Source organism: Pocillopora verrucosa, chromosome 6 (assembly GCF_036669915.1).
Source record: "Pocillopora verrucosa isolate sample1 chromosome 6, ASM3666991v2, whole genome shotgun sequence".
Classification (NCBI taxonomy): domain Eukaryota; kingdom Metazoa; phylum Cnidaria; class Anthozoa; order Scleractinia; family Pocilloporidae; genus Pocillopora; species Pocillopora verrucosa.
Window position 1 is genome coordinate 284,629 of NC_089317.1, and position 12,519 is coordinate 297,147.

A 12,519-nucleotide genomic window follows, 5' to 3' on the forward strand; every position below is an offset into this window, starting at 1 on the left:
GAAAAATGTTATGCGGTAACCTTGAAATTTAGTCCTCCTGAGTGGTGATTGTTTAGAATTGAATCCAAATTGATCAAAACTTAAAACCAAATCCTACTATAAACAACGATTTTGTCAAAGGAAAAAACAAACAAACAAACCAAAAACAATCTTAAATTGATTAAAATTTTAGACAAGTCAATTGAGGAGGTCAAAACTTATCACCTGACCTCTGTCTAGAGATCGGAGTTGAGTGTTACTACGCCAACAAAACCTGAGGGAAAGGCGTGTGATGAAAAGCTTCCATGCCCGGGATTCAGTTTTTAGTATGCGTTTTACAAGGATGTGCGGTTATGAATATGTCATCTTATTACGCTTTTTGAAAACAAGATCGGGAGGATATGCTGCATGTTACTATGGCTCCGTCGCACTTTGCGTTCTCCTTTCGCGATTCGCGTTCAAAGTATCTCACTTGCTGCACGTTTTCTCCACTGCTGACATCATTATGACGCACTCGCGCCTATCTTAAATGGGTTTCAGGGCATTTGGTAATTACACCGGAAATAGCTTTCAGGACATTACTTCCGTTTAAGGAATAACGTCAAAACACAGCAAACAAAGAGTCATAACCTCAACTAACCGATAATTTACTGATGACATGATTAACTAACAACTCATAGAGGCCAGATACAGAAATTAAGTATGGTCATCAGATTGAAATGGGTCATCGCAACTATGCGTCAAAAATAGTTGATATCTCAAGCACTCAATGATAAAAAGAAATACTTTTTTGACCGAAAAGAAAAGGATAAAAGTTCTTTTCGGGAATAAAAGGGATAAAATAACGAAGGCAACTTGATGGGTGAACTGACGAGTGCCGAGGGAAATATGCACAAAATTTGAGTTTGTTAAAAATAAGTTTAATTCGTAAAGTCACATAGGTACTATACGTGACCTTTTTATTTCCGCGCAGAAGAAATAAATCCTGCTATAGCGAGTCTAACTTTGAGAAATGTGTGTATCTGTATCCACATCATGAAGTTGGAAGAAAGTTTAATTAAAGTCAGGTCACCAGTAGCTGCGTTAATTACCTGGTAAGCATCTGAAAGCATCTCATTAAAGTTGATGTCACCTGCTAATTCATTGCCTTCACTCAACCTAACTTGACATTTTGTTTGAGGAGTTCACTTGCAAGCTGTTGTTCGATGAAGATAAGTTAGACTGAAGTGAATCTCCGAGTTTCCTCTGAGCCCGATCACTTCTCTGGAAACGTTTGCATGCAAACAAAGGAATAATGAGTTGAGGTTTTGTGGTTTCTTGTTGCACGGTGGTGTACAAATTTGAACATTGCAAGCCCATAAATCGCCGTGCGCTGGCACGTTCTAAATGGATTGGAACGCTGATGAAGTTGCTCATTGGTTAAAAGAAATAGGGCTTCCAAAGTATGCGAAAAGATTTAGAGGTAACTGATTTTTGACATTGTTAATCCAGCTCTTCCTTTTATCAGATACACTCATCCAATGAGCTATGCTTGACTCTAAGTGAGCAGAATGAAAGTTTTCAGTTATTCAACATGAACAATATCAGTCTGACAGAGAAATCGTTAAGCGCGACAAGGTCATGCAATATCGTTTGTTTCAAATGTTTTGACAGAAATCTTTTGTAAAGTTGTTCTGTAGTACAAAGATGGGAAAGTTTCGCCAAATTTTTACAACACATTCATACTTGTAAAGTCTGTTCTCTTTCAATTATTCACTGTTGATTTCTGGTAGGATATCTTGTCAATGGAGCTGTTTTACTCCAAATGGATGATAATCTTCTTGGTAAGTACTTGACAACAAAATTAAACTCAGTTCCTTGAACAGAAATTATAACAGCTTCATATCTTAAATATTTCGTCAAGTCCAAAGCCACGCTCTTAGCTTCTACACTCTCATTTATTTTATTCTACCGGCAGACAAAATTCGAATTACTTACTAACTGAACACATAACTCTGATAATCAGAAGTTTAGCTTGATAAACAAACATACATTGGAAACCAAAACACAATTATTCCCTACATAATATTCAAACAGTAGTTGTGTGAAAATGCTCTATAATTCGCTGGATATAATACTGTCTGTCTCTCAGAGAACACTTGATCGATAGCTATAAAATATTTGCTCTCCTTCAATAAAGCAACGGGGCATATTGATATAAATGTGGTAAAGTTTAGACGCTCGGATAAGAGAGAGCACAAACTTTCGCCTTTGTTTATATTCTTGATTGCTCGCGATATTGCGTCAGAGAATAAATGTGAATCTTTTTATCTCCTAGTAAGTGTTTCGTAAGACGCTTTTAATCCAGCCGTTTTGCTTACTAATTAACAGCAGCAAGAGAACTTAACACTTTTTCCTCGCTTCACCTCTACGTAACACAACGAGGTTTACTTTTGATTCTGTGACTCTATAATCAGTGATTCCGCTCTCTTTTGTTTCATCTCTATGCTTTGTCGAAATGGGCAGAAATTCTCAACAATAGATCAACGGCTTATTTCAATTGAAGTCCAATTTCTTTTTATCTCAGCCTATAAAATGTTTTATGCTTCACTTAATTAAACTGCAAATTAGCGACAACATGCAAATCACGAGAGGTCACGACAGTTGTAAACTAGTTGCAATTACCGGGCAAATTTGTGTCTATGACTTTTCTTCTGTTATGAATAAACCCTTTCTTTTACAGTCTCTGAAGGAACAGATGAAAACATTATTGTAACAAAACGCTTCATAAAGAAAAAAAGTTGAATAAAGACTTAAGAGAAAGAAGAAACTGAACTTGTGGTCTTAGTGATATAAAGTCCCTGTCAAAACCTAGAAATAATAAAATAATTTGTAGTATGGGCTCATTAACATTTTCAAAAAAGATTTGAACCTAATCAGAAAATTATATGAAAAGCCATTGTCGTCAAGAATGACATTGCAATTTTTAAATCATGAATTACTAAGCACTTTGTTCATCTATTTATTGTTATCTACATCAATCAATTGTAATTGGCTCAGCGGGAAGGGAGCTTAAGAAGAAGGGTGGTGGGGTGGGGGGTTAAGATTGCCCAAGTTTTTTCGGCAGAGTATGTAATGCTTAACAAGCTGTGGTTTGGGGGGTCATAACAATTAAACAGAGCATACAGGTTTACTTTAAGCGCTTACTTTTTAGTTTTTTTTTGGGACTTAAAGCCCTCAAAAGCGAGTGAATTTTGTCGTCTTAAATTCCCTTTAGACACCCGTTCCCCCTCCTCCTCCCCCTGTAGATTATAGCTCAGCTGGGAGAGTTATTTACCAGAAATTCTGCTTTTATATTTATCAAGCTAGAAAACCATAAGAAAAAACTCGAATTTGTTCATTTTGCCTTAACAGAGCAAGATTGAACTTTCAACCATTCATATGTTTCCTTCAGAAGCTCATATTTAGTAGTCAAAATCTAAAACTGCCCCATAAAGATCCTTTAGAACTGTTAAGGGTCTACATTCAGATCCTCGTGGTGGAGACATTTTCAATCAGCGATCAAGAATTTACTCTTGCTGTCGGCTAAATCTTCAGTGTAACTTAGTTCAAGAAAAAGTATATAAATATATAAAGAAGCAAAAGTTCAAACAACTTGATTTTATCTCTAATCTTTCTCCAGATGACCTAGAGATCACAAATGTTAAGGACAGGGAAATTCTCCTGAAAGAATCCTCCAAGCTTGCCTCAATAAAAATAAAACCAGCGCCCAATGGAAGAGACTATACAAAACGGACAAAAACCTTATGGACTCCTCGTATTACTGTGAGCAATTTTGATGACAATGAAAGTGAACAAAGATTTATTGTTGTGTATGACGGCGATGAGCGAAGAGACGGTAATGGATGCAGAACGAATGAAGAACTGTTGAATCAAAGAGTTATAAGCTTCAAGCATAGAGATGAAGAAGAATCAGTGGGCGATGATGGCTCTGACGGAAATTTTAGTTACAAAGACAGTGACAAGCGATACGGTTTTGGTAAGAGCAATGTAATACTCTCTTTCAATTACTGTACTTGTCTGTCATAATAATGTATTTGAGTATCGATCAGTGAACAATCACCGACCGATTTTACTCATATTGAGCACCTATTTACTGAGAGAGCACGAGCTGTCTACGCCCGATCCGTTCCAGAAGGGTGTTAGGGACCTTAAGCAAACCACGTCGGCGACGGAGATGAGGAAATGGAAAAACAAAAAATCTAATTGGCAGAACAATAGCTCAGCACGTGCGTTTTAAAAACTTTGTACATTTCTTAGCCGTCCTATACAAAACAACAACGTGAAATCACCACAATTTGCATCGTCTCCAGACCAAAACCGCGACGGCAAATTGTTTTAATTTTCATTTGGAACTTTTATACGCTATGACGGTAAACACATGCAATCATTTTTTAATTCTAATTAAAGGCAGAAATTTATTTTTTAATCGAAGTCTTCCTTGGCGTTGCCGTCCTGACTGCTTAAGGTCCCTATTAATAGTATGAGAGATCTCGGACACAGACCACAAAAACATCGGGCAAAAGTATAAGGGGGCCAAGACTGCATTTCTAGTCATGAAGTCTCTGTCGACTGGCTCATGAAAAGATTTAGCGGCCACATACATTTGTCCTTCTCCTGTAGATATACCTGATAAAGATCCAGACAGACCAGTTGATTCGACGCCAACAGCATCAGCAGTTGCCACAAGAGCCACTCAAATGGTTGAATTGTTATCACGTGATAATGTTGCATTACGAGAAAAACTGCAAAGCGTTTACCATAAGATGAGTAGAATGCAAACGGTGAGGAAAGAAAAAATCTCGTTCACGGTTTTTGAAGGCACAATCTGAGCACCATGATTTTAATCCCTCGGGATTGTTCGGTCTATTCCCGTAACAACACAAAATTAATCGAAGCCGGCATAGACACTTCCGGACATCTTAGAAAATGTTGTTTACACGAAAAAAGTTTCCTGGAAATTGTTAAAAATGAATCATAAAACATAGCAATCACATTTCTTGAATATAGCAAAAACAAAGAAAAATGTTTTTTTGAAGGCACTTTGCAGTGAAGCGAACTTTCTCAAGGAAATATTTTGGACAGATGATAAATCCTTTTTTGAACAAAGTTCAGGTCATCATGATTGGAAATTTACGTCATCTTTTCTTCTGACGTTTTTAGGGAGCCTTGATATGTCTTGGTCCACACAACGAAAATAAAATTAGCCAGTATACGTAATCTCGACCTCAAGCAAGGTCAATAACGCAGTTATATTGCAGGTTGAAGATGAACTTGAGAGCTTGCGCACTGCATACGAGGAACTACAAATATCGTTTAAGAAACGTGAAAACCTGGAATACAGAACAAGAACACGGATGGAAACGGAGATGAAGGAACTTCGAGAAAGAGACAGGAATCTTGAAGGTGAGAATGGTTTGGATTTCAAACAGAAAGGTATTGTAAATTAAATGTGAAACAGTTCACTGTTATTTTGGTATCAGCTGTATATTCATGACGACAATTTTACAGGAATGCTATGATCTAGTCATAATAGTATATCTTTCGGCTGCGCAAAAACATTCACGACACGATTGAAAGCAAACAGATCTCAGTAAAATCTGCTAAATACAGAAATATTCTTTAGGTAGATGTGAAATGATCATTTTGAAGATAATAGATGTATGTTTTAATGTTTTAGGATGCTCTAGTCGCTGTTTGCCTGATCTTTCTTTACCCAAAAAACATGCATCAAAGACGAAAATAATGTTTGGATTTTCTCCCGCAAACTTACAGCAAATACGAATGGAAAAAGACAATCAGTTTTCCACCTTAAAATCTGTGAATGAAAGAATGAAAATATTTCACAAATTTATTTTTGAACTCGTAAGGGGAGACAGTAATTTGCTATTAAGTGGCACAGATATATTTAAATTAAAGGGGAATTAAAAATATTGGTAGAATATTTGCGATATTTAGGAAACTTGTCAAAGCCGACATCTACTACAATGAAAAATCAGAAATAAGATCACGTTAGGTTCATTCGTGTTTTTTTCAAGCAGAATTCTACTACTCAGAGATTTCATAAGATTACAAATACCACAATTTTAACCTGATGACCGAACGGAAATCAATGAGTTCTCGTCATGTCATGTAATGTACGTATAAGGTCATTTTACAGACTTACAAGTTGACGTTTCTCATAATGATTGAATGTTTTATTTGATCAGTTTGTTGTTAAAATCTCTAAGGAAAGCCATCAACAGCCGATATAAACCGATGTATAAATTAAGCAGATAGAGCTTGCGAAGAGGTATTTAAAGAAACAGAGACAAAATTAAGTGAGGTTTGTTTGTATTGATCCAGATTGAAGACTTCAAGAACCTGTTCATCAAGTTGGAAAATACATGAACTGATTGAAGGATACTATTACACAAATACGTTTACGTCAGTTGTAAAAACTACGTTAGAAAGACAACAAGTTTGGATGCAGTTAAAAAACTTCAATATTGATATCATTGTTGGTGATGTTTGTACCGGATATGGCGGTCATATTATTATCAAAACATTCTTCACTTAATATTCTTTCAACAGCTGAACTAGAGAAATGTAAAGATGAAGTCGAACAAGGAAAGGTAATTTATCAAAACATAAAAGTTTGGACGATATGTAACAGCACACCTACAGATGTTTTCGAAAACAGGTCCAGGTTTGCAACCTTGTTCACACAAATACGTCTTCTTGTGCTTAATAAACCCCCAATATACCGACAGCAAGGCAACATTTCAATGGCCAAAGACAAGAGAATGTAAGAGCATGTATTAGCATGCGTATTAAATATATTTTAGCGCCTTAGACATTAAATATTACTAAAGCGTCTTGTACCATTTTCTTTTCTATTTTGTTACAGAATTCATTGGAGAACTTCAAGAGGGAACTTAGGCTCAAAAATGACATCATACGACAACTCATCGGTCAAAGTAATCTTAATACTAAGTTTTTAAAACACTTTTCAATGTGTTGAAAGTAATCCAGGACTGCAATGGTTTTGCTCCAACACGGTCTGTGATTGGTTTAGGAAAATTGCGCCATCTTCTCCACCAATCAGATACAAAAATAAAGCCAGCCGCGACTCGCTTTTTCCCGCGCTTTAAGCTGTTTCCTTTTAATGTGAGTTCCCATTGGCTCCCGCACGGTCTCTGACATAATCTCATGACCAGGTCTCCCAAAGCCACGCGAGCAGGACTGAGTGAGAAATTACTCCGGAAGTTGCCTAGTGATCAGACGGGCTTTGGTCCCTCTTGTCGTATACCCTCTCTCCTCTCTCCTGAATATATGCACGTAAGAGTTTCATGATCAACTTTTCACTTCGCAGCCAACGTAAGGCTTGTTAATTAACAATAAAAGAGCTGCTGCAGACAATCATTTTAAAAGTAGTTGATAGCAACATTTCATATGTCTGGAATTAGGTAACCTCTTTATTTCAACGCGAGAAGAGCTGGAACATACAATAAACCGACAGAACACACAAATTGAAGAACTGGAGAGAGATAAAGATCTGCTGAGTTCATCGCTAGCACAAAGTCGAGAGAGAATAACATGTCTCCAAAATGAGGTGAGATTCATGTTTTCTTGGAAAACAAAATTAAGACGTGCCCTAATTGGTTTGGAGCTTAAATAGCGTAATCCGTATTAGTTCAATCGCTCTGACGAAGGGCTAACGCTCGAAACGTCAGCTTTTAAACCTCTTTACGGTGGCCAATTTACGTTGTAAACTCGGTTGATAATTCTAAATTACCCTGTTATACTCTCCCACCGACGCAGCACCACAGTTTCTTTAGAAAATTACCCCCTTAGTTCAATTTAGCTTTAACAGAAATACAATGTTTCTATTACAGCTCGAGGAAAAGTTGCACAAGAATCACGTAAGCCCCACAGGGACGGTACATGGTCTGGGCATGATGGAAAGTAACCCTGTTGACGAGAGGTTGTGCTCAACAACTGCTGATGAAATAGGAACACATCACCGGCATTCAATCTCAGCTGAAGAAGTTATAGCAGAGTTAGATGGACCTACATCTATCCCTGGGTTACTTGAAATGTTGAGAGAAAAAAACGAAAGGATTCAAGTGCTGGAAGATAATCTATCACGGGTAATTGTGAAAGTAAAATGTTATTTTTTATGCAAAGAAAATTGGTGATTGAACCTTCGTCTGCTTCTTTTTAGCTTGAACAAACGTTAATGCAGGAAGGTACATCAAGGAGCTTGGCCATAAAAGCTGTCTCTGTCCCAAAGTAAGTTTATTCTTGCGCAATAGGTTCAAAAAATTCCATAGATGAGTCATAGCTCAAAAATCAAAGTGAGCGCGAACAAGTGTTAGGAATCATGTACCTAATGGAAGACCTGAGAAAATGCGTAACTCGAAAAATAAAATGGCGGGAAGATAGCACAATCCGTGTTGGGAAACGCGTTACTCACCAATGCGCGGTGATAACAAATGAACGAAGAAAGCGCGGTGTAATTTGTGTTAATGCGCGAAAAAATCTTTCACCACAGTTCTAATGATGTGTTATGTATCTAATTCAGGGAAGCACGGATAGCGGCATTGGAAAAATCCATCCAGGAACGTGAAAAGATTATTGCTGAATGTAGAGCGGAAAATTTAAAATCCGTTGAAGAACTATACGTGGCCAACAGGCGCTGTGCTGATTTAGAATCTATGTAAGTGATAAGAATGAGTATTTTTACCTTCCATCGAACTATAGTGATTTTTACCACAGGAACACTAACCTTTAATATTCCACCTTCTTCAACATAGAATAAAATCCCTTCACTCGCAGTTGGCGGAGAAGACAGCAACAATTAGAGTTCTTCAAAATAATAACAACGATGAACTGAGTGAGCCTGAATGGCCACTAGACCCAGCCTACTGTCGGACAGACTTCGCTCAAATGAGGGAACTGGCGCGAGATTCTTGTAAGTAAACTTGTACCTGAGGAGTACATTGTAATTACTTGAGCATTAAGAAAAACCTCATGAAAATTGTCTTAAATTGTTGATATGTTCTGTCCTTTGTTAGATGCAGAGTCACTTGATTCCGGAATGTCACTAACTAATGCACTAGATGCGAGACAAACAGATCCTGAATTCAAGGTACGGTGAAAAGTAAATAATTAAATAATCAAGAAACAAGATCTTCATTAGTGCAGCCATGATATGATGTGGAAGTGAATTCTTGCGATAATCAGCTGAATACTGCAAGGATCCAGGAATATCATTGAAATGTGTAACTTTATAGTCGGAACTGTATGTCAAACTACGAAAAATTCCTTTTTTTCTGTTTTGTTATTCATCTCCACAGACAATGGACGAACCAGACGAGCTATCAGTTCACTTTTGGTCTGTGTAACAATTACGATTCGGAAAGGTCATACAGACTTCATCCAAGTGTCGTCTCGGATATTCGGATCAGAATATTATTTCTTACGAACTTCCTTTGAAATGATCAAGCCTAGACCTCAAAAGTCGAGATCTCAAAATTTTAAGGCACAAGGAAAGACGAAATGTTCTGAGACAATCCATTTTAAGGAAGACCAACCCACTCAGAAGTCTCCTGTTGGAGGGGATTAATTTGGACAATACTCTCCTGGAACACTATGCAGTATCACTGCCATGTCTATTGTAAGATGGGGGGAGGGAAGGGGAGGGGGGGCTCAATCGATTTGCTTTGCTAGAGGTATATCACCTCTTCACCAAGAATTATTAATCAAATCATCAAGGATATTGGCTGTGAAGCAGAGCATCCTATCATATGATAAATTAAAGGCATTTTTTAAGAATTCTTGTTCATCGAGAGCGCCCTCGGTTTTGTTTTTCCTGATGTACCAGTTCGCCCAGGTTTAAGTGAATTTCTCTTCGTTCGCAGTCTATCAGCGCCGGGTGAACGACTCACTTCTCTCTCTGCCATATCTTTTTCCAAGCTCGCTAAGAAAAAAACAAGATTGAAAAAAGAAAAAAAAAACTTACCATCTCTCTTATTTCTGTAAGATTGAAGTAGTAATGGTTCCTTGGTAATAGTTTTTATCAAAGTAAAAGACACTACTGGAGAAATTCATTTTCGCTTCATTACCCACCCCACCCCCTTGCGTTTTGAGTGAAAACAAAAACAGTAAAAGCTGACCAAGTGGACAACTGATGATGGGCCGGTTATTTAGACAAAGTTTGACCGTTGTTTAACAAAACTGTGCACTAAGCTATCCACAATTTAGCTGAACCTCTTACCTGTATACTTTATTTTGTGAACTGTGTCAAGAGGACCAAAAATTAGCAGTGGAAATAAAATTTATCTGATTACAGTCAACTCTCTTATAAAGAAAACCTGAGGCTCACTGCTTGCGCAAAATCGCGGTTTGGGTTAGACCTCGTGTAAATAACCGGCCCGATATGTTTTACAAGGCTGTGATTATGTGACTTTATAAAGATCATTTTCTTACCTAGAAAATGGTCAGTGATAATAGATTTATCCCTAAGAAGAGGTTTGTAAAAGGATTTTCCATTTTCCCCTGAAAAGAAAAATTACAAGTAAAAATTCAAGATCACGTACTTAAACTTTTTTTCAGAATAAATTCTAAATGCCTGGAAATGTAAGTATTAACCTTGCCAGGGATACATATTACGCAGTTCGCAGAACCACATAGGAATACACTCGAAAGCGAAAACTCAAACCATTTATTTTCAGGGATTCCAATGATAATCCACAAATGTTCCATAATCGAACCGAGTAAACATCCAATTTTGACAATAGAGTAGATTTTCGACTGTTTCAAGTTTGACCAACAACAACAACGATTTTAGGTAACAAAATATGCCAGTATAAACACGACTAGTTCTTTTTCGACAAACACTTGGTCCGTTTCGCGGACGTTGACGTAAAAAATGTAGGCACGCAATGGGAGTACAACACAGCATAACGTACTTTCCATTTGTATTAGGACGTATTTTCCTCTGGGTTTTAAGAAATTTGTGGCATAAGATTCTTGAGGCTGATGTTGTAGATATTTTGGATGACCGGTTACTTCACACAGATCCACTTCAGCTGAAGAAAAAAAAAGGGGCAGAATCCATCACAGCTTCTGCATTGGCGTTACTTGTTATTCATTTTGAACTATTTGGTGTTATTTATCGTATGACAAACCATTTCTTAAGAAATGCTTCAATAAAAGTATACAGCATGTAAATTCTATATAAAACTCCTGTAAAAATCTTGCGTTTTGATTGGCTGACATTTGCCGCCCCATCTTGCCGCATGCGTATTAGACTATTGCTACATGAGGATGAGCGGCGATATGAGCCACATCACGTAAGTGCGCAGATATCCATAAGTGTGACCCCACCCACTCCTCCCCCATTTATTTGAAAAATCCTGGAGTCGGAACAAAATATGATTGTCACAAATATTATATTTTAATCACCTTGCATTTCACACTTGCACAGCTTTTTGATACAATCTAACAACAGCTTGAGCTTGCAATCGGTGTTAAACAACACTTCCTCTTGTTCTGCGAAAAACAATACCTCTATGAAAGGTTAAGCGGCCAATACTCTGAGCAGTTATGGAGCTCGTTGCAGCTGAAACACGTTTCCTAAGACCTTTTCACAAAATTTATACTTGGTAATCCTTGGACCCCTATGAGCGACCAGCATCTAATTTTTTCCTACAATATCACTCCTGAATCAAACATTTAGATCATGAATATAAAGGAAATGATCACCAACTTAAGAAGCTCTTGATTATTAAACAAGTTCTCCTTGTCAGCTCACAAGGAAATCTATAGAGAACAGCATGGCCAAAATACATACAGAGGTGTGCTAAAGGGTGTAAAGAGTTTAAGTATTCACTGAAATATCGTGACTAAACTATACTCCAGAAACCCTTAATGATACCAAACTTTAACGAGCACTCCTCTTTACCTGACAAAGTTCAAATGTGAAGAGCCTTTTAGATATTTGTTTAATTTCTGTCTACTTTGAAGATCCTTAATAACTTTTTCAGTCATCTATGAAAGAAGCTGCATTTATGTTGTACTTATGTTTGCTAGATACCTTCACTGATAAAGTTGCAGACTTACCCCCATAAACGACTGTAATAAACATTTTTCTCAGAGCTTCACTTGGTGCCTCTTATTCAACTAATTTCATCCGACAAGTTCAGGATCTTAAGTAATGTAATTAATTTTGGAATCTTCTCTTGCTAACGAGGTGCTAATTAAATTCTTTGCAAATTGTTTTTTTCAAAATTGTTTTGATCTACAAAAGCCTGAAAGAACATCAACTCACGGATTACGTGGAAACAGAAATTCATCGAATATTGAAAAGCTTCCGTAAAATGTGTCTTTAATACAGCCTTGTCATAATTTCTTTATTAAGTCTTCCTGGATGTCCTTATAAAAGCTCATCCGTGGCTAAAATTGATGTTGACTTTGGGAAACTGTTTTAAACGTTTTAATTCCAAAAGGATTAAC

General features: G+C 37.1%; 2 protein-coding genes across 2 annotated transcripts; one reads left to right on the forward strand and one right to left on the reverse strand.

Moving 5' to 3' along the window:
• Positions 1-1,166: 1,166 nt before the first annotated feature.
• LOC131788297 (angiomotin-like protein 1) lies at positions 1,167-11,102 on the forward strand. The gene is made up of 14 exons (XM_059105383.2): positions 1,167-1,441; positions 1,752-1,802; positions 3,641-3,997; positions 4,642-4,802; positions 5,280-5,424; positions 6,592-6,632; positions 6,908-6,977; positions 7,467-7,612; positions 7,896-8,150; positions 8,225-8,292; positions 8,585-8,719; positions 8,817-8,974; positions 9,078-9,151; positions 9,360-11,102. Exons 1-14 carry the CDS (start codon positions 1,366-1,368, stop codon positions 9,405-9,407), a joined length of 1,785 nt encoding a protein of 594 aa, XP_058961366.2. The 5' UTR covers positions 1,167-1,365; the 3' UTR covers positions 9,408-11,102.
• Positions 9,831-12,151, reverse strand: LOC131788298 (uncharacterized protein CXorf65-like). The gene is made up of 5 exons (XM_059105384.1): positions 12,127-12,151; positions 11,470-11,556; positions 10,974-11,093; positions 10,492-10,560; positions 9,831-9,982 (listed from the first exon to the last, which is right to left on the reverse strand). Exons 1-5 carry the CDS (start codon positions 12,149-12,151, stop codon positions 9,831-9,833), a joined length of 453 nt encoding a protein of 150 aa, XP_058961367.1.
• Between the last annotated feature and the right edge of the window lie 368 nt (positions 12,152-12,519).